This window comes from Amblyomma mixtum, chromosome 5 (genome assembly GCF_055824585.1).
Source record: "Amblyomma mixtum isolate Tamu chromosome 5, ASM5582458v1, whole genome shotgun sequence".
Classification (NCBI taxonomy): Eukaryota; Metazoa; Arthropoda; class Arachnida; order Ixodida; family Ixodidae; genus Amblyomma; species Amblyomma mixtum.
In genome coordinates, this window is record NC_143016.1 from 99,391,411 (window position 1) to 99,412,321 (window position 20,911).

Genomic DNA, 20,911 nt, shown 5'->3' on the forward strand with positions numbered 1-20,911 from the left:
ATTCCAAGTCTACGACGTACCCTTTCTTTTGAGCCAGTGGCTTTAAGTCGCATTTTAAATTATGAATCTCTGATGACTGAAACAGGAAATAAAATGAGCGGACTACGTTGCAGGTACCTTTTGTATTAGAAAAAACATAATAGTCCACTCTGCCAGATTTGATGCGAACATTATGCAGAGGTAATGAGACGTTATTCAAGTAAATATCCATAATATAACTCGAACGGGATATCCACCGGATATCGTGTCAGGACATCTCTACAGAAAGCATGTGCACATAAATTTGTGTCCGTAATATCACCCGAAAGGAATATCCACTAGATAAGGTACATCTAAAACAAGGACTTGCCACGGACATCCCTCCCAAGTACTTAAAGGTGTTAGGGTATATTTGGCTGTGATTCGGATATCTCTGGGACCTAGCGGTGTCACTGGGGAATACTATTGGATGGAGTGTAGAACTTCCATGAATGTTACACGAGCCCCACTACACTAGACGACTTGGAAGCGAACCCCCGGGCAGGGTGCTGTTTGTTCACACCCCTCATGATAAGATACCCCTCACCGGGTTTAACAGAATGAAACTGAAAAGCAATACAATGAAATTAACTGTCTTTTGCAGCGGCCGTCGCACAATCTCGCGCTCTCCCGAGGGTGGCTACCGGTTTCGTCTGAATTGAGAAACGAAACTACGTATGCTTCGAGCTGCATGGGTACCAACATCAACGTTTAAATAATGTCTTTTTGCTATTTGTTAGCTCTTATAATTTTTTTTATTTATTTTCACTAGCACTTGATACTACTCTGCGTGGGCGCTCGATTGATTCAAGCAAGCAATGTACTGTACGTTCATCATCATCAGCTTTGAAATTGAAAATTTCCGGTTTCCGGCATCGGTAATCTTCAAGCGAAAATGGTGGTGTGTTTTGATCGAGGTAGTGTGCATCGATGTGCACGCTTTGCATGGCTCGCGCACTAAGTGAAGTGAGCTGTCATCGCGTCCTTCTGAATGCCACACTGCGGTTACAGCTCGTGAGTTCAGCTGAACAGCCTGTGTAAAAGCTGAAAGACTGACGTACTCCTCGCGCGCGGCAGCTCCGGTGCCGCAAAAGAGAGGCACCATGGCGTTCATGGGAAAGTTCTCCAAGTGTCCTCTGTGCCACAAGGAATTCAGCACGTCGGGCAGCCTCTCCAAGCATAAGAAGCGCGTGCACAAAGTGGTGCCGGACCCGACGAAGGTGTCACGTGTGGGTCGGCAGGTAAAGTGCGGTGAACTCGACTGCACTTACATCGCTACTCGGCGCGACGATATGCGCGACCACTTGGTCGTTGAGCACGGCCTTTCGCTGGTGGAAGTGCAAGAAGAGTTCGAGTCCATGGCCGACTTTCGCGAATGGATGGACCTTGTGTCGCGCGCTAACCGGACGCAGTTCGCGGCACGGGCCAGTGACACGCAGGCCCGAGCAACCGTTCACCGTTACGTCTGCCACCGTTCGGGACTGAGCAATCTCAAGACGACAGCGCGGCGCCGCCGCGTCAAGTCACAGGGTTCGTGCAAAATGGGTGGCTGGTGCACGGCCTACCTAAACGCCCGGGAGTGCCTGCTGACGGGCGCAGTGCGGGTCAACGGCTGCCTGACGCATTACGGCCACGACATGGACGTCGCGCACCTTCGGATCTCTGCTGCTGATCGGCGGGCGATCCTGGCTGAGATCCGGCGCGGTGTGCCGTTCGACCGTATCCTCGAGAACATCCGCAACGATTTCCCGCAGGACTCGCGTGAAATAACGCGCACGCATCTCATCACCATGGGCGACATCCGCAACATCGCCGTCGCTGAGGGCTTGCTCTCCTGGAAGCTTGACGTGAACGACGACCGGAGCGTGCGCAAGCTAGCTGCGCGCTTCGCGGGGCAATCTTACAGCCCGATCCTGCTCTACAAATCCCGGGGGGCCACCTCGGACGCCGATGCGGTTGCGGCAAGCACAGGCGCGTTTCGTGGTTTGGCCGAGGACGACATGGCGCTGGTGATTCAGACGCGCTACCAGAGGGACCTGGTAAGCAGATCGCCGGTTCTGGTCTGCGTCGAGCCTGTGACGGGCCACAGTTCCGAGTACACGTTGCTGGCTCTTCTTGCCACTACGCTTGCGGGCCTTGTGGTTCCCATTGGCTGGTGTGTCTGCGGTGCTGCCAATCCGGCTGTCGTGACGGCCTTCTTTAGCGTTGTCCATCAGAATATGGGAGACATGAGGCCGAGATTCTTCATGTCTGAAGACACCGACTTCTACTACACGGCTTGGCTTGAAGCCTTTGGCGGTGAACAGCATCCACACAAGGTTCTTTCGTCATGGCATCTTCATCGTGCTTGGACTGAGGCTGTCAACACGTGGGTTCGCGGCAAGGAGAAGCAGGAGGCCGTCAACAGGTCACTTGATCTCCTCATGAGCCAGGAATCGACTGAATCCTTTCAGAAGATGTTGCGTCGTGTTGTCACCATGTTGAAGATGGACAGTGACACTGCCAGCTTTGGGGATGTCTTTGAGTCGACATATGCAGGACGGCCTGAGCAATGGGGAAGTTGCTTTTTCAGAGACCTAGAAATCAACATAGAGGATTTTCACACATTATTCAGACGCATTGCTAGCCGCCTTAAAGTGAAGAGGCTAGACAAGATTGCCCATAATTTGCTGCTTGCATCAGAGTCCAAGCAGTACGAGAACTACCTGAAAGTCCTTCGTCAGACGCCGCCTGACGCTGTAAACTCAAAGAAATCAAAGGTTGCACCTTCTCTAAGTGAAACTGTCAACATTGTTGATGGTCTGCCAGTTAATGTAGTGACCCTTGACTCTATGCACATTGGTGAGACAGTGTCTGTTGACACAGTGAGTTATGAGGCAATCACTGCTGAAGGACTCCCAGTCCAGGTTATGCCTGCTGAAGAAGTGCAGATACATGTGGTACCCACTGAAGAAATGCCACTTGAGACCATCCATGTGGAAGAAGTGTGTGCTGAAACTTTGCCCGAGTTCATATTGCCGGCTGATTCTCCAAGCACGTCAGAGCTTGAAGAGCAATCACCAAGGTTAAAACGTTCGCGTCGCAGGCCCACCCGTCAAATGGCACAGAAAATCTACAGAGCTCATGAGGATGCACTTAACATTCTTCCAGAACAGGTTGTTCGCATGTCTAGCAGCCAATGGAAAGTAAATGAGGCGGATAATAGCTACGATGTCTTCGAAGTGCTGAGCTGTCACAAGGCCCAGTGTGAACCGCGTTGCAGGCAGTGTGATGCTTGCTCGCACAGGTACCGCTGCAGTTGCAACTGTGCCTACATGTGTCGGCACATTCATGCTTGTCTGATTCACGGTGACTCGGCCATCGACGATCCACCAATGGGGTTGGTTGAGGAAGTTGTCAATACAATGACACCTGAGGCACTGGCAGAGTGCACAAGCTTTGCGTTCTCAAGCATTGAGCGTGTCGAGCAAGTTGGTGTTCACGTTGATAAGAAGAAGCTGGAGGTGCTCTGTGCCCTGCATAAGCTCAATGAAACCTGTGTCCGGGCAGCTGAGTTGCTGGCAACTAAGGAGCGTCTACCGTTATCTCACCAGGCAGACTACATCTTATCGACCTTAAGGGCAACCAACACTGTGTTGGACTCCTTCTGCCGCAAAGGCATGACCCAGGCTCCAAAAAAGCTGACTGACCATGACTATGAAAGCACAGCATAGCATAGAGCGTGGACAACACATACCTAGTTCCTCTGATGTGCCAGGTCTGGCAATAGGCAAAAAGGACTGCTGTTTTCCATTGTTTTAACCTTTTGATTATTTCTGCAGAATTCAGTGTGGCTTTTGTGTTATGAGAAAATAGCATGCATAATAGGTGGCATGCCTGTGTGCTGTTATGATAGCAAACTGTACCTTGAGGCGCTAACAGTTGGTAGCAAGATCTCATTTATGGTGCAGTGCTGTAAATTTCCAATGTACCCTGTGGGATTGATAGCCAGTCATCTCCTTGAATACAGTTCCATTGATAATTCATTCTGGACAGGGAAGCCTGTGAACTGGAATATTGTCCAGAGAATTTCATTGCAAAATAACTGTGGCTAAGGAACTTCTTGTACTATATGAGCAGGACTGACTGGCCTAGGTTTTGCAAGAATGTTACTGCTGTGATCATGTTATATGACAGATGTTTCACTTTTTGCCTGGCTGGCAGTTTTACTGTTATGAAGGCAAACTTCTCCGGTGTGGCTTGTTATGGCGCCTGTGTACTGATGCAGTGCCTGTTCTTTTTGTATCCGTCTCTGGAAAGGTGCATTTTGGACACTTATTTATATGCCGCTTGAATTAACTAGCAAACGAGTTTGCAAACACTGTGCAACTTTTGTGCTGGCCAATACAAAGAGCACTTGAAAGGACTCCAAACACCGGCATGCATAAAACAATAAATTCAAGCTTTATACATATTGCAGCATATTATATTCAGTGCAGCTTTTTGTCTACGAACAGCCCCAAGGGATGTGTAAACGTGTAACTGTGGTGTCCAGAAATACTTTCAATATTTAAGTTATATTTGCGTCATTTCTTTCTTCTTTTTTTTAATTAACTTGATGTACGGAGCGTAGCTGCTCATAATGAAACAGACCTCGCATAAGGTTTCCCGCTGATGTAAAACCAAGTGCCCTTACTGAGAGCTTGTTTTGCTCTTCCATTCTCGATTCTCGGAGTTGTTTACTTTTAGCTTCATTATATTTCATGTGTTTGTTAACAGTTATGTACTGTGCACATTTGGTGCTGTGTTTCCATTGTCAACTGGTAGTGTCAGAATGGCGGTCCAACCAGGGGCAGAAAATGTGTAACAAGCGTTCAGCACCACTGACAAAGCGCTCTAGCTGCCGAACAAGGAATACCGACAAGTTTCAGCGCTTATATGTGAGTATACTGCTGAGATGCAGAGAACTTCATGCTACCAGTGAGAGTACATAAAGACTGTCGTTAAGTATACGTTGGAGTGATTGTCTTATTCGGATATGGGGACCGGATGCGGTAAATATGCAAGTGTTGGAGTGTCAAGTATCTTGGCAGCTTGAATTATTGAAGAAGTGGTGTAGGCTGAAGTGCACATGCCAGCTGCCTGCTATACAAGAACTGCTCACCACTCGGGCGGCCACTATAGTCATGTGTTAGGCTACCATCCACATTGCGGAATATTATCCTCTTTGAATGCACCCTAAAATCCTAAACGAAAAATTCCATCGTTAACCTGACTTTGAGATGTTAAGAGACTTCAGTTTGTCCTGAAAGGTCACCACATTGCGTGCAGGGGGCCAAGTAAACTTTATCATCACATGAATTTGGCTTGTTAGATTGAAACAGACATGCAGTGAGACCCAGCAGCATTTTGCAACCAAGTGCTCTAGCACACCAGCTAGAGCCTTATGCTCAGGCATGCAGTATACTGGTATATTGACGAATACACTGCCATAACTATTTCATAAATTGCTTAAAGGAGTACAGACACCTAATTTTAGTTGCATTTTTTCTTCTCTGCAATGCTGCACAAGACATTAGTATACATGGATCACTATGTACTATTCACCTGTGACCAATAAATAATGTACAACTGAATTCCTTCCTTCTCTCATGCTGTTGCAATTTGAGCTACTCAACAATGGCTGTGATGTCGAACATAAGCCTAGGTCACACGAGGCATGAAAAAAAAAATTCAATATAATCGCCGATGCACAGTTTGTTGTCATTTCAGCTCATGAGGCATGCTGGCTTAGTGCGTTTCAGTGCATTAAAATGACAAATCAGCAATCAATCAACATATTGCTATTTTTTCATGCCTCACATAACCTAAATTAACCTTTGAATCACAGCTGTCATTTGGTTGTTGCAAATGAAACAGCATAAGAAGAAATTAAATCTATTGTTTATTGGTTGTAGCGGAATACCACAGGAATACCATGCCCACTGCTGTCTAACTCTTTATTAGACAAAGAAAGCACAGGTCCAAAGATTCGGTGTCTATACACCTTTGAATAATTTAATCTCCACATTGTCATATCTGTATGACGAATGCTTAGCATCAGTCTAAATTTGATGTGGTGTTAGGCATTCACAAATGTACAAATGATCTTTGCACAGTTTGTGTGTGACATTATCATAGGGCTTGCTAAGTGGTCCTCATGCATAGGATTATGGCTTGGCTTAAAGAGAGACTCAGGCTATGAAGGACGCCGTAGTGAAGGGCTCCGGAAATTTTGACCACCTGGGGTTTTTTAACGTGCACTGACATCGCACAGTACACGGGCCTCTAGAATTTCGCCCTCATCGAAATTCGACCGCTGCAGCCAGAATCGAACCTGTGCCTTTTGGCTCAGTAGTCGAGCGCCATAACCACTGAGCCACTGCGACGGCTATAGGATTATGAAATGCTTGAGTGGCAACAATCCAGTTCTTGCAGAATACTGGCAAATTGTGCCCCAAAAACAATTTGCACTCGGACCTCAGATGTAAAAGCAGAAGGAATTCGCATTCTTTGGTGACATTTGAACCAATGTGCCTTGGTTCCCACAGAAATTAGTTCAATACTGTGTTCAGGGGCTGCAAGTTATGGGCAGAGCAGAACGGGACATGTTGGCCGAAGAACATGGCAGCAAAATGTAAATGCACAGCACATTTGGACATCATAGCCATGCTAAGGAACAATGGCAAGGAAATGTGGTCAGGAGGTAGTAAAGGAGGTCAAAATAATAATGGCATCATTCTTGGAAGAGGAATACGATGAAACAGCCCCAAAGTTTCCCAAACACGGGGCAGAAAGAGGGATAAAATGGATTAAGTGGTTGTAAGGGAGACCGAAACTAATACAACAGTAATGGCGGAAGCGCTGTGCATGCTATCCACAATCCTAGCAGAGCATTTCAGCTTAAGGAAACTGCTGTTAATGGGCTGCAGTGGTCTCGGCCATTCCTTGCATTGTGAAAACCACACAGGCAAGTGCTTTGGGCATGCACCTAGATGTTTCGTGCTTGAACTTGTGCCAGGCATCAAGGCACACAAGTTTTTCCAGATTAGAGTTATTTGAACCCAGAAAATTATCGTACAGATATCTGTTATTGAACTTATAGAAGAGGTCAAAGCTGTCTCAGCTTTTAATGCAGCCAGCCAAAGCAAAATAGTATTCACAGATGCAATACTAACCCTGTCACCATCCGGTGACACAAGGTGGTTTCCTTGTTTCATTTGCGATCTGCGCTCTTCACTTCCTCTTTTCTACCTTTATGCTCTTACGAACTTGCCAGTGATACCAAGTGCATGTACTGTTGCAAGAAATAAAAGATACACAAAACCCTTCCACCATATTTTTTTTTTTTCACATATAGAAGCAACAAAAGATGCGAAGGAAGAATTGCACAAATGACACAAGGCAACGAAGAGGCAAAGACACACAAACATTTGTGCAGTCCTTCCTTCGAATTTATGATGAACCAACTAGCCTGACAAGTTCCATTGAAGCAAAAAAAGCCTGTGCAATTTTGCAGGCAACTGAATAAACAGTAGACTACTGTTAAAATAGAGCCAATGTTTCAATAAAGGTGTCAACCGATCACGAAGGCTTGCCACTTATGTTCTGAATTTGATCTCTATCTTGTGATTTTCAGAGGCAGCAGCATGAATTTCCACACTAGAGTGCTGCAAAGCAGGTGTAACATGACAAGGTAACATATGCAAGATTTTTAACAAATCCGATAAGAAATAGCCGCCTGCTTGCCACAATGTGTGCAGTTCTAAGCACAAGGCGCAAGTAAGTTAGGCAAAAGTGGTTGCAAAAACTTTATTCACCTCTGCACACACAACTGAAAATGTATCATGCAGCCCATTAGCATCGCTCGGTCCACTTATATAAATGATGAAAAGTTTCTTAAAAGTAAAGTCTGCAGACAAGATCCCTACGTACGATTGTATATAGAATAAAGTGTTCTGTAACAATTGGACAGCTAAGCAGTCAGGAATGCTTAGAAGGATAAAAGCACTGCTTTTAAAGTGGTGCCCCCTATGCACTCTCCTGTCTACAGTGAGCGATGCTAACTTCCATGTAACATGCATCCCCTTAAAATCTATACACAGTTGCCACGTGTCTGCAGCTATTGGGAAAATGTGCGTGCAAAATTTAAGAAGCTTCCACAGATGCTGCAGGCACTGACGGAAACATCAAGAGGCCAAGTAGGTATCTGTGAAGTAGGGAAACCGCATGCTCTTCCCCGCTCTACTGCTTGGCACTGGCTTAGCGTGCATTAGTTGCATTGAGCAATCTGCTCATTATCACTTCACAAAAAGGCAGAAGAATGCAGTACAGCGTGCCCATCACAGTGTTCAATCTTTGCAAACTGCCAACGCATGCCAAAGTTCATGGCCGTCAAGAGTCCTAAAACCACTTGCGATTTAATGTACACAAACAGAAACGAAAGTCTTGTCCAGTCGCCTTCCTGCAGAAATAAAAATGAGCAAGGTGCTGCGAACGTGCTGAGCTTCTTCGTTCACATGGTGAAGTTCTGGGTGTAGTCGTACTCTATGGTTGGGATGACAGCCTGGACGAACTTGAGGAACACAATGAGGTACATGTGAACTCCCAGCTCACCACCGCCTTCGGTCACTGTCTGAATGATCTTCTTCATCACCTCCGCATGCCTGGTAGCATGAGAAAATGGGAGCATGAATTTAAATGACAGAGGAAGACAATTATTCGGAATCATCAGCTTTCAGGCACAGGAGATGTAACTGAGCTACGGAGGGTTCGTGTGCCCAAATTAACCTTGTAACTACTGCTACTCTTAAAGGGCCCGTGAACACCTCGTGAGCTTTGCTAGTTGTCACATTTAATTGGCGGACAGCACCACCATAAACTTCCCAGCCAGGTTACCCTGTCTTATGCAGTACCCAGCATTCAAAAGTAATGACTCCTTTTTTAAACCTTACCTATTGTTGCATTATCAACGACGTTCCTGGAGGTGCAAGTCAAGAACAAGTTGAGCAAAACTTCAAAGACCGAATACTGTGAATTGCTCCACTTCTGTAGAGTGCTTTAGAAAAATTCCTTAGCTACTGACATCACTCATAATACATCCTATAGTTTGCAAGGAATTTCTTGCGGTCAACAAAGATATTGTTTAAGGCCACTTAAAGTAGCACCCCACTATAGTAAACTCGCATATAAGTAAAAGCACCAGTATAGTAAAATGAAACTGTGGTTCCATTTCATTTACATTTTTTTCGGTTCAAGTAACAAGACCTTTAACAAAGAAAGGCTTACAGTAAACAGCATTAAGGGCGTGGCGGCGTAGTTTCCACGGAATGATTACATTACGGCACGTGCAGAGTCTAAGACACGTAGAGCAACTAGATATAACTAATGTAGCAGCGCAATTGCAAGGCCAACAGTCGGAGACAAATGGATATAGATGATGACGAAGCGGTGCTTTTTGAGAGGCTTAACCACCAGGTTTGTGAGCTGCGGGGAAAAGCTGACTTTTCGAAGGTCTTAGAGCATTGAGGCAAAGCATGCAGCGCGCACGAAAAAAAGAGAAATAAAAGCCAACTATGGATGCAGAAAGAAGACGGTGCGGGCCACTGGGAACAGGAAAGCAGTAAAGAAGTTCTGAGGGGTAGAAAACAAGGTGAACAGCACTGGGCAGCAAGGAACAGCAGCGGCAAGAAGTGGAGGCACGGCAGCACTGCGTGGGTGGTTTGGCAGCGCTTGTTTGTTCTGCGCACATTTCTCACCATTGCCTCTTATGTGACACTAAGGCCGCGGAAGACGACACCGTGTCCACGCAAAGCTTTCATTTTCATATATATAAACTCAAGCTCTCCGCTTCGCGTCATATTTGTGCAAATATCCACAAGACTTGGGCAAAATTGGCAACGTGATCACATTAAATGCGATAACTAAAAATAAATCTTTAGCACATGATGGAATGATTAGGACAGGATGGAACCTAGGTATTTCTAATTGTTTCTTTCCAAAACCAACACTACGGCTTTAGTAAGCAGCCAAATTACCAGACAGCATCCAGACAGCTATCCCCAACAAATGACACTGCCATAGTAAAGATTTTTGCTGGTCAGAGTGACTTTATATAGATGGGTTCTACTACTACGTAGTGGGAAATGCAAGCTGGAATGTATGACAAATGAGTATTGTGGAAGAGAAGACTCTGAAAATAAAAACATGTCAATCAAAGGTCTTTGTACACACTATTTGAGTGATTTTGTTCCGAAATAACTCAGCAACTTTGCAACTACAGTCGAACCCGATTATATCGAACTCTGCTAGAAGATCGAATTATCCTTGTGATCAAACTGTTTCTAACCACCGTAGTAAAGCTACAACGTGAATATATAGGAAAATGTATGGCTACATCACACAAAAATGAGCCATCACATCCGACAGACTTGACTTTAGGAAACACCGGGCGACTCAAGGAGCTGGTTTTCACTTAACACATCTCTGGTGGTTAGCTTCCCCGCAAGTCTGATCGAACTACGAACAACTCCGGCCGACTCAAAAAGCAGGCTTTCTGTCAGCACATCTCCGGAGGTTAGCTTTCCCGCACATACCTGCGGGTTCTACTAAAACCCACAGGCATATGTTGTACTCAACATTTTGTGACAGAGAGCCACTGCTGCTGAAGAAAGAGTACTCCAAAACCATGTGCTGATAACAGTACAGGCCTTGTTAAGGATTCTGCCCCAAACGCATGCACATTCTGCAATCTGCCAAGTATGCACAGAAAGAACACTGTGCTTAATGTTCCCAGAACAATGAATTGTCTAACAGGCATGCTCAAAAGGCACTAAAGGTGAAAACATGCAAACGAAAGAGATCTTAGGTCTCTTCATATGGTCACACTTTCTTGACCAGTTCTAGGCTAAAACAGCAGATCTAGGCTAAAACAGGCTGCGATGTACCAGCATTCCCCCTTATGTGCAAGTGTCTTATGCAGTGGTACCTGCAGGGATGAACAGAGGCCATGGGCGGGCCCGGCAAGTGTGGGTGCGTCTCCATTGTGACCGTCTTCTTGGCGTGGTCCTGACTGATGTCTTCGTACATGGCCTCCATACTCAATGGCTGCCGCTTCTGCACAGACAGTCAGGCACACAGGCCTCAGCCGGAGGCAGCACTGCACATCCCTTTCAGGTCTGGCCCACAGGCAGCAAATGCAGTTGTTCAAAGCGAAATGTGACACTGCACAACTTGCACAATACAGTGACCTGCATGTCTGTCGGTAGCTTTCCAAACATGTAACACTCCATTCCAAATCTCTGACAAGCAAACAAAGTGGACCGAGAATGCTCGCTGCAGCCATATTCCAGCATATATGTATGCAAAAAGCCAAGTCCTGCATGAAACTGAGAGCAGCCAGCAAGTGCCGGCATCATGGAAGCCCCGATGAAACTTTGAGCAAAACTGGTGTCCCCGGTAGAATCCTTTTCTTTTCTTTCCGGCATAATTAACTCCGCTGACGGACACTATCAGGGGGAGGCTTGGTGCAGATTACGCGACACTTCTGACACTTGGCTAATCGCATTCTACCACACTGAGTAGACTTTCCTTTTTCAGTTATGCAGCACAATAACACGCTCTCCTACCTGCCACTCATTCAAGGAAACGGGTCGATGGCGGCGTACTGTTTAAAGACACCCAATAAATAAACATCCTATCACAACACAGGCCACAAAATGAAGGAAAAAGCTGACAAATGTGTCTTGAACACTTTTACCAAGGGTTGAAAATGGTAGAAATCGCCGGCTCCACAGTATATGCAACACAATCTTTAGCTCTTTAAGAGAAATGTGCGCAAGGGTGCACTACCTCATCGTAGCCATACAGCCATAGCCGTGGAGTGCGGTAGTAGTTGTCGTAGGTGATGTTCAGGTCATATGTGCGGGTGCTCACGATGGCCCCGTCTAGTGAGCCGGGCTCCCCATCTCCTGCGGATGACGCTGCTCCTGCTGGCTCAACCTTGCTGACGACAGTTGCCTGGTGAAGGGGAGAAATGTATGTTGTGTGCCATGCCTGCACTGGCTGTAGTGAATGCTGCCCAACATACGTGCTAACTGCGACCTCTACTAGGCAACCACGACTGTCAGTGAACATTATCACATGTGAAACCCAACAACTCATAACTCCAAGGACAGAGCTCACACCGTACTTTGTATCCGGAACAGAGAAGGCAATGTGCCATTCTGCCGCTGTAAGTGTCAGCCCCATAATTGTCATTAGCCGTTTGGAAGCACTTTTCGTTCCAACCTTCACAAAATTGGCAGAGAAATTCCTTCGCAGTGATCAAAATGCATAAGACAGAAACACACTGGGTCATCAGCATCCAGCAGCCCACTCTCCACAAAGGCATCCATGTCGGCAGCCTCTTCATCGTCATCATCGTCGTCATCATCTCCACAGCCTTGTCTCTGGGCTAAGGAAGGTCCCGCAGTAGGTCTCTGCACGAAGGACGAAATCAAATGGCAAACAAACGTTCATGGGTTGCATGCTCACCTCAAAATCTGAGAGCCCTGGGTTCAATACCCGACACCTTCAGAAGAAATTTTATTTTTCTTCGAAATCAGAGTGACGTGATCTGGGATTTTTTGGACCACTGCCGCTGGTCAATGCCACTGCAGGGTTTCGTAGCCAATGAGCCATATATAATGCTTTCACATTAAAACTGCTCTCATTTAATGCATCATATGGTGCACTCCATCACAGAACTGAACAATGCAAAACAAACACGGACGAGAAAGTGCACAGCTCTTACACAGCACAAGCTATCAGTTCCACTCCTCTCGACTCCATTGCGTCATTTTTCTTCCTTCAGAACTGCATGGTTTTGGCCATGACAAAACATGCCTGCCCACATCACAAACTACACAACAAGATATTCATTTCCATGCAGTAAACGAGTATTCTGAGGTGAAAAAAAAAAAAAAGGATGCAAAATTAGATGCATGGTGCACTGCAACTCATCAGCTGTAGGTAAGACTGCTCACAGTCAAGACTGGAAATTGTTGATGCTCTAAAGGGTCAGCCTCAAGAAATGCATCTCTCAACTTACAGAAGGCTCAAGAGTCATTTCCTGAACTTGCTCTGCTAGGCCCGATGATGCTGCATCTGAAACCAATTCAGTGGTAAACATAAACAATGAAATAAGCATTAGGAAGCATTAGCAAAACCGAGTCAAAATCATATGCGGCAACTGGCAAATTATCTCAACCTTAATATAGTTGAGCTACATAGCATTCCAAAGGCACCAATGACACCAAGAAAAGTAGAAGTAGAAACCAGTCTGCACTTTAATTGCAGCAACATACTCGAAGCCCTTCTTGAGGGCCCTTCTGGAATACAGAAGCTCGATACGGGCGCATCAGTTTCATGAAATCACCTCTCCACGTTTATTTCATACAAGAATGAGGGCATCGTACAAAAAGAACAAGAAAAGGGCTTCTGCACTGCATTTAGTATGGCTTCAATTAAAAAATCTCAACAGAAACATTCTGTGCTAAGTGCGTTTCAATCATGCAATGCTAAGAAGGGTCAGCATTTAGTAGATGCCCCTTCATTAGCATGGAGCAAGTGCAATCACTGCACTTCTTCAGCCTGTTGATAAAGAATGAGAGAAAAAGAAGCACGTATGGGAGTAACCTCTGGCAAGCTACCCTTACCTGCGTAGTGGTGTGTGTCGACCCAGCCACCATCCTCATCGCCTTCCTCCTCGAGCACCTTCTCATGCTCCATACTGTACTCCATATGTTTGCAGCGCTTGTAGCAGGGCACTGAAATGCCACATGAAATGCCCATTCGTGTGAAAGGTGTACACCGAGCATGTATTGATCTAATCCAGAGTTGTGCGTAATTGATTACCTGCAATTAATTACATTGTGTAATTTTGTAATCAACTGATTACTTTTTTTTCTGACTGAGTTTTTGGGTAATTAAGTTATTGTTTTGCTGTAATCGATGACTGGTAACCAATTACTTCTTTGCAAAAAAGGCTACCGAGGCGAAGTGTCCGTGACAATGCCGTGCACGAAGGTGCGCATGGCTACCTAACGTGTTGCGTTTTCCGTGGTATTCGTTCCTGGTGTAGCTGGCACTTCTTGGCGCTATGGATGCTTCTTGCAATACATCGTGCCTAGCTAATTCATTGTAATGAAAAAAACTGCTTTTTCCTTTAACTGTTAGAAAGAGCGCAAAGATGGCGTGGGTAATGAGAGGGAATACTTACAAGACGGGCGCTGACTACCAACTGATTCAGTTAGCTTCAAACGGACACATTTTATAGGCAGAACTATTGCCCATGTACAACACCCATCACATGATCAAGCGATAAACCTATATTTCTCTGTGCAGATATTGCTTACCAACATCACACGCTACACTTCTACACAGCAAAAAAAAACAAAACAAGAAAATCGATATAAAACCGGCTCATAACCTGGAATAAACAACAAATAACTTGTGTTTATCAATGCAGAATCATATATCTCTTAGCAAGGCTGCGTCAAAAGAGAAAAAGGAGCACACAGTGTAGAGAGTTACCAACCATTCCTAGCAAAGCAGTGTCAAAAATCAAAAAAGCAATTCCAGTCAAGACATATGAAAATCACAGAACAAACAGCAGGAATCACCTTTCACAAAAAAGAAACAGCCTACACTTGTCCGTCCATAAATCACAGCTCCTTATCAAGGAGTGAAATCGAGCGTGTGCTGACACACTTCTCTTCCACTTTAGAAATAAGAAAAGCTTGGATAATCCCTTGCTCCAGTCTGTCTTTGACGTTTGCAAGAAACTTGGTTTTTTGAAGAGTGGCTTACAACCCCAGCTGTTACAATGGTATGCCAAGAAACTTCCAGATTTATTTTTTACGTTCAAGTTGTGTTCTTAGGCCCTATCTTTACAGCATCTTCCCATTTGTCCACTGCAAACACTACTGCAGATGAGGGGGATCTTAAAGAAAAGTTTGCTCCTGCATATCGTGTACAGTCGAACCTCGATGTAACGAACCTCAATGTAACGAAATTCGCGATGTAACGCATTTTTTTCATTTCCCAATCACTTCCCCATTGAAAACCATGTATTTTTTTTCGCGATTTAACGAAGTAATTTTGCTCCGCACTTTCGATTTAACGAAGTCCGTGCGCATCGCATGCATGTGCCAGGAGCTACCTTGACAATCGAATGAGAGCTAAAAGTTTAGCCGAGACGAAACGCAGTTTGTATTTGCCCTTTTACGCGCCAATTTTGCCGGCAGTGTGGGAATCTGCGAGAACGTACCGCCGCGCCATCTGTCGTGCGCATACAAAGCCCGCGGCATGGAAGTTTCAAGACGCGCCGCGCCATGACGCCACTGGCGAGCTGTAGACTCTGAACGTGAAAGCGCAAACCGGAATTTTCTTGCAGCGTCCGTTCGTTTTTTTTTTTTTTTTTGCGTGCGATGTCCTCGTAGAGAACAACAAAAAAAAGTCTTCAGTGTTGACAAACTCGTGGAGCTAGTGTGGTCGTACCTTTAAAACGGGTGAGCGGCGAAAAAAAAAAAAAAACGTGCCCTGGCAGAGGAGGCGAGTGGCGAAGGGGGTAGAGGGGAGGCGTGGCGTGGGAGGCGCGCGCGGTGCATTCTGGGTGGGCGGCTTCGGCGCGCTCTCGGCGCGGCTCGCGCGAAATGCAGCCGGCTGCATTCCGCGCCGGGTGCCATCAGAGCGCGCCGGTAGCCGCCGAACACACTGGCGATCGGGCGCCGCTGTTTCGCGGACGTGACGTCGCCGTGCCGCGCGCGCACGCGCGCTCGCGCTACGTTGGAGTAGAACCGCGCCGGCGTGAGCGATGCGAACATTTTTCTTTATTTTTCTCTGATGCGTCCCCGGCTGCAAATGTTCAATGCTGATGATGATGATACCAGTAGCGACATCTTGTGGCGGCTTTCAGTACTAGCCGCTGCGCTCGTTCTTTTGCTATGCGCACACGGAGAAAAATGATGCCGTCGCGGTGTTTGCTATCACTCATTATGCTCCTGATGTAGAAAAAAACATCCGGTGCCCTTGTTAGCGATACTATTACTCGATTTTCTTGCGTATTTCCTCAATAAGTGATTTACAAGTTCCCATCAACAAGCAGTGTTCCTGAACCAGTTATACTTTATTTTGACAGCTGAAACATGGGAACCTCGACGTAACGAAATTCGCGATGTAACGAAATTTTCGGCTGCAAGTAGGACTTCGTTATATCGAGGTTCAACTGTACTTGGTGATGTGCTTCTCAGGCTATAAATCATGCTTTTGATCACGAAGCATTGCACAGACCTTGCCAAGGTTGCACGCGAAAGAGAAAATTACGTGGATGTGGTATCTATTTGCCATCTTCTCATTATTATGCAACAGCCCATGAAAATACGGAATAACCTGGCTGTTCACTTCATGTTTCGCTTTTCTGTCTCTGTTGCTTTGTACAGCAGGCTTTCACAAATGCTGGAAATAAATGCACTTGAATAACCAGCACTAATTAGGTGAACCACGACTTCAATGACTAAGTGAAAAAGATGAAAAGTAACGCAATAGTAATCGATAACTATCTTGCAATTATTCAGTTACATTTCTGGGGCGGTAAATGACCACTGAAATCAGTTACATTTAAGTAATTGTAATTGTAATCGGTTACTTATTTCCTGTAACGTGTACAAGACTGATCTAATCATATTTGTGTAAAGCTTGCAAGAAGCGCAGTGTAGAACAAAGGCAGGGAAATGTGGCATTAGCCACTCTAGGTGAGTGTGACCGGGAGCATACCATCTGTAGTTGAAGTTTTGAGACCAAGGCACTGTTTACTGCCACTCGTTAGCTTTGCCGATAAAGATGTCGAGGAAACATTTTGGTGAGGGGTCAGAGTCTGGGCTAGTGGGTAGTCAACATGAGGATCCATGATAGTGCTCGTGTTGTGTCCCTTGAGTATTGTGCCCTATGGATCCTCATGTTTTGTTGATTATGCGTGTGCGAACATGCTAGCAGAGCTGTTTCATCAACGTGTGCGTAACATCACACTAGGGGCTTCTGCAACAGATAATACTCGCTCATCATCACAGCACTGTTTTTAAAGGCTTGATCAACAATGAACCCTGTGTTAACAAATTAAGAGCAGAGTTCCGGGACAAGCAACGACAGTGATCAATAATTAAAAGCAAGCAGTAACATTCTGCTACCACTGATTGTGCATGGTTGCAGCTGTGTATAAAGTGCCACAGTGCAATTGCAGTGTACGCTCCCCATTGGTGGTGCATCAAGATGCACTGAGCAATGCGCATGTGTACTTTCTAAGTAATGACTTGTATTTTTGTCTGGATTTTTTTTTTTCTACATTGCCCTGGTTTACACCTTTTAGAAAGAAAAGAACTGTAAGGTCAAATTGAAAAGTACGCCCACAAGCAATTTAAGATCAGCTGGTGTGTATATTAGGAGAAAAAGAACAGAACTTGACCGTTACATTTCTGCCTACTTTGAATATACGAGTGAAGAAGTGAAGGAGGGCATGTCATCGAGAAGGAACTTGGTCACGAAAAATTTACTGAACAATTTTCAATGGAAAAAGAAATATCTGCTATTCTTGAGCTGAAAATGCATAAAAATCAAGCCTGGCAGCCTACAGGAGCCAAATGACCACTCCTGACTGCACACTTGGCTCCCAAAGTACTGCCCTTAACTATCAGCTGCAAAGACAGAACATCCAAAATCTTGGAACTGTATGAGAGAACACGGAGTGCATGTCCATTATTGCCCAGCTGTGTCAACCATTACTATGTGGTAGTAGCGTCCTCAAAGCAAGCAAACTGCTGCTACATCTGAAAGCAAGGAATTGTTCTGTGAAAACAGGAGATTTAACTAATGTATACCTCATCACGGGTTGTCGCCAACTGACTTTCACAAATCAGCATCAGGACACAATTGACTGAATTTTCTCTCTCAATCTCTTTCATTCTCTTTATCCTCTTCCCCCTAGGCAGGCCAGTGAAGTGGGCATTATGGCAGGCTAACCTCACTGCCTTTTCTTTCTTCTCTCTCGTCGAAAGAAGAAACCATGTGTGCTGCAGCCTGGACTCAATGGACACTACCGCCGCATATGCTACTCGCCATAAACTTACACAACATATAAAACACATAGCTTAAATGGTCTTCTTTTGGTCTGTATAAAGTATTTATCACGAAAAAAAAAAAATGTTCTCCAAAGGGATGGCGAATGGCGTCTCGGTTAAAGCGATAAAGTGAAGGCTTATCGCTTTTTCTCACACATGTACTGCACTGTTAACATAAGGGCTGTTTTGTGGCTATCTTCTCTATCTTCTAAAGATGTCGGCACTTTAGGAGCAGAGCCCCAGACAAGCGGAGCCCCAGGCAAAGAGCTTTGCGCCTAAAAAAAACAAGATCCAGCAGGAAATGATAGCCCAAGTGTGCTCCAAGCAGCCATCAATAGAAAGAAGTGAAGTGAGTCGGAAAACTTTAAACGATTGCCAAGCCAGTAATGCCTACCATTTCTGGTGACAAGAAACTGCTTGTCAGGCGGCAAGTATGACTTGGCCGGGAGGCCTTCGCCGGCCGACCACTGCCAGGTGGGGCAGTGGTGCACAAGGTGGTCCCCAGCCAGCACAAACTGCATAGACAAAAGGAGGCCGGCATATGTTTTGTACTGAGGCATTTCAGCCAGAAAGACCAAACAGAACTCGCAAAAACACAACCGGGACTTATTGGAATTTCACTCTTTCTGATACACCCTAAATGCGGTTTCGCAAGTTTTGGTTTGCCATTTTACCTGACACGTAGCCTAGCAGCTATGGCATTCGGCTGCTCAGCACAAAACGATGGAGGTGAAATGCAAAAATGCTTGTGTACTGTGCAATGTCAGTGCACATGAAGGACTGATCCCCACGTGGTTGAAATTAATTCAAGGCCTTCTAACTATGCCATCTCTCATAGCCTGTGTGCAGCTTTGTAATGTTAAGCCCTGCATGCCACCTAATTAACCATTTTGAACCGGGACGGCATTATAAAATATTACTAAGGGCATTCTAGTGCCAACAAACAGGACGAATGCATTGTTGCATTGTGTAAAATAAATCTACTTAGTAACTATGACACAGCACATACAACAACCTTGGTTACAGTGGGCTATCCGTGCTATCTGCCTTAGATGTGACTTTGACCTGTTTATGCATTTTTCCCCAAAACAGGGGCAAAATATGGTTATGAAAATCACATGATTTACGACAGCCCTATTTATTCATAGCCCTGTACCACAGCTGCAGCTTACTGACTATTTTTTTCAATGCTGTTCAATATGACAGCTGCCAACACTTTGAGTCAGCTTCCAACTGCCTGCATAGCAGCATCAAGCTTGTCTTGTTGTTGTGCATCTGTGCATTATAACAAGTGTGCAAAATTTAAGAAAACACTAAAAGAAGTCAGTTTTCAGAAAAAAAAACTGAACCAATGCTTTCTCATTTGCACTCAGACCATAAAGACGAAATGTAATCACTCATTTACAGAGTTATGTGAATCAGTGCTCTGATGTAGAATCACAGCAAATGGCAGCACATCACCTTGCATAAAAACACAGAGTCAAGCTTGAAGCGTGGGCTCTTGCAATCCAACTGTGCAGAACAGTCAGGAAGTAAAAGCTGATCTATAACTCTGTCACAATTAATCCCCCCCCACACACACACACACAAGGATTTTTCGTGGTTACGTATGACAGGCTTCAGGCTGCTTAGATGAGCTATCTGTCTAGATAGGCACAGTCTCATTAAAACCGCACGTCAAAAAAAAAAAAAAATCACCGGGACTGCGACGACGACCCGAGCTTAATCATAAGCTCTATGCAAGGACGACAGGCATTACCGCGGTTCCATCGACGACTAGCTTTACGAACTTCATTTGACCACGAGCCGTCAAACGGAATGCTAAAGATTAAATCACAGGACTGTCTTTATAACAACGCATTAACGCGCCGCAGTGTTGACCCTAGTTACTTGTGAAAGAGGAAAAGTTTTGATGAAACTAGCGCTGGTCGGTCACCAGATGCGGCAACACTACGGAACAAGCGTTTTACATTGCGACAATTTCGCAGTGAGACGTCACAATGTTGGCGCAGTATTTTGCAGCTTTAAAATGACCCCCTGGAGGCGTTTATCATCCTACATAGCAGACATCCGAGTCACTGCGTGCAACAAATGTGTACAAGATGCCAGGTAATCTGGCCCCTCTCGCCATGCACGTCGATATCAGCCGAAGTGCAAGCAAAGAACCAAGCTTCAGATAATAAAGACCACCGTGACAATGACCAAAGAAGAGGCGCTGCAATGACACAGACGCCGATCAAAAGTGCATTGGAAGGCATGTTCACCTCTTCTGGAGTGATGACACCGGTTTCCTTGAACTTGGACTCCTGCGTAAACCGAAAACAAGCATTAAGCCCAAGACGGCAAGCAAACTCTACGTGCGTGTAGTGCGCGCTGCAGAATCGGTCAACAGCTTGACAGGGCGGTAGAAACGCAGAGTTTTGCAATACCTTGAGAATTGGAGTAAGTTTGTCGGCGAAGCCGAGGGCCGTGCCTTTGACAGTGTTGATGACGCTCTGCATGTCTCGGCGCAAGTCCACAGGCGTAATCCTTTCGTACACGCGTCAAGACAGATCACCCGCAACACCCCCAAAAACGAAACACACCTACACGACTACGGTGGTAAAAGGAGGGGAAAGAAGCAGCTGTTGCACCACCGGATTAATAAGAGACTTGATTTGGCTTGATATTTATATTGCAAAATTATTTGTCATACTACTTTTTGAAAGCAAATCATTGTATTT

General features: G+C 45.4%; 2 protein-coding genes across 2 annotated transcripts; one reads left to right on the forward strand and one right to left on the reverse strand.

Moving 5' to 3' along the window:
- Positions 1-907: 907 nt before the first annotated feature.
- LOC149343173 (uncharacterized) lies at positions 908-5,007 on the forward strand. The gene has a single exon (XM_089545696.1). The coding sequence runs from the start codon at positions 1,122-1,124 to the stop codon at positions 3,729-3,731; it is 2,610 nt and encodes an 869-aa protein (XP_089401822.1). The 5' UTR covers positions 908-1,121; the 3' UTR covers positions 3,732-5,007.
- Positions 5,008-7,834: 2,827 nt separating this feature from the next.
- On the reverse strand, positions 7,835-20,816 carry Atg3 (Autophagy-related protein 3). Its single transcript, XM_089545697.1, has 9 exons — positions 20,618-20,816; positions 20,453-20,494; positions 18,583-18,703; positions 13,734-13,844; positions 13,127-13,182; positions 12,387-12,515; positions 11,887-12,054; positions 11,024-11,151; positions 7,835-8,702 (listed from the first exon to the last, which is right to left on the reverse strand). The coding sequence occupies exons 1-9, from the start codon at positions 20,687-20,689 to the stop codon at positions 8,552-8,554; spliced, it is 978 nt and encodes a 325-aa protein (XP_089401823.1). The 5' UTR covers positions 20,690-20,816; the 3' UTR covers positions 7,835-8,551.
- Between the last annotated feature and the right edge of the window lie 95 nt (positions 20,817-20,911).

Bases quoted from the DNA above. Each gene is read 5' to 3' on its own strand.
- Atg3 (XM_089545697.1), bottom strand. From the start codon at position 20,689: ATGCAGAGCGTCATCAACACTGTCAAAGGCACGGCCCTCGGCTTCGCC. The intron at 12,055-12,386 runs GTGTGTTTCTGT...CCCCTTCACCAG, and splicing joins TGCTGGATGCTGATGACCCA to GCAACTGTCGTCAGCAAGGT. The intron at 11,152-11,886 runs GTAGTGCACCCT...CTGTCTGTGCAG, and splicing joins GGCTGTATGGCTACGATGAG to AAGCGGCAGCCATTGAGTAT.
- LOC149343173 (XM_089545696.1), top strand. From the start codon at position 1,122: ATGGCGTTCATGGGAAAGTTCTCCAAGTGTCCTCTGTGCCACAAGGAA.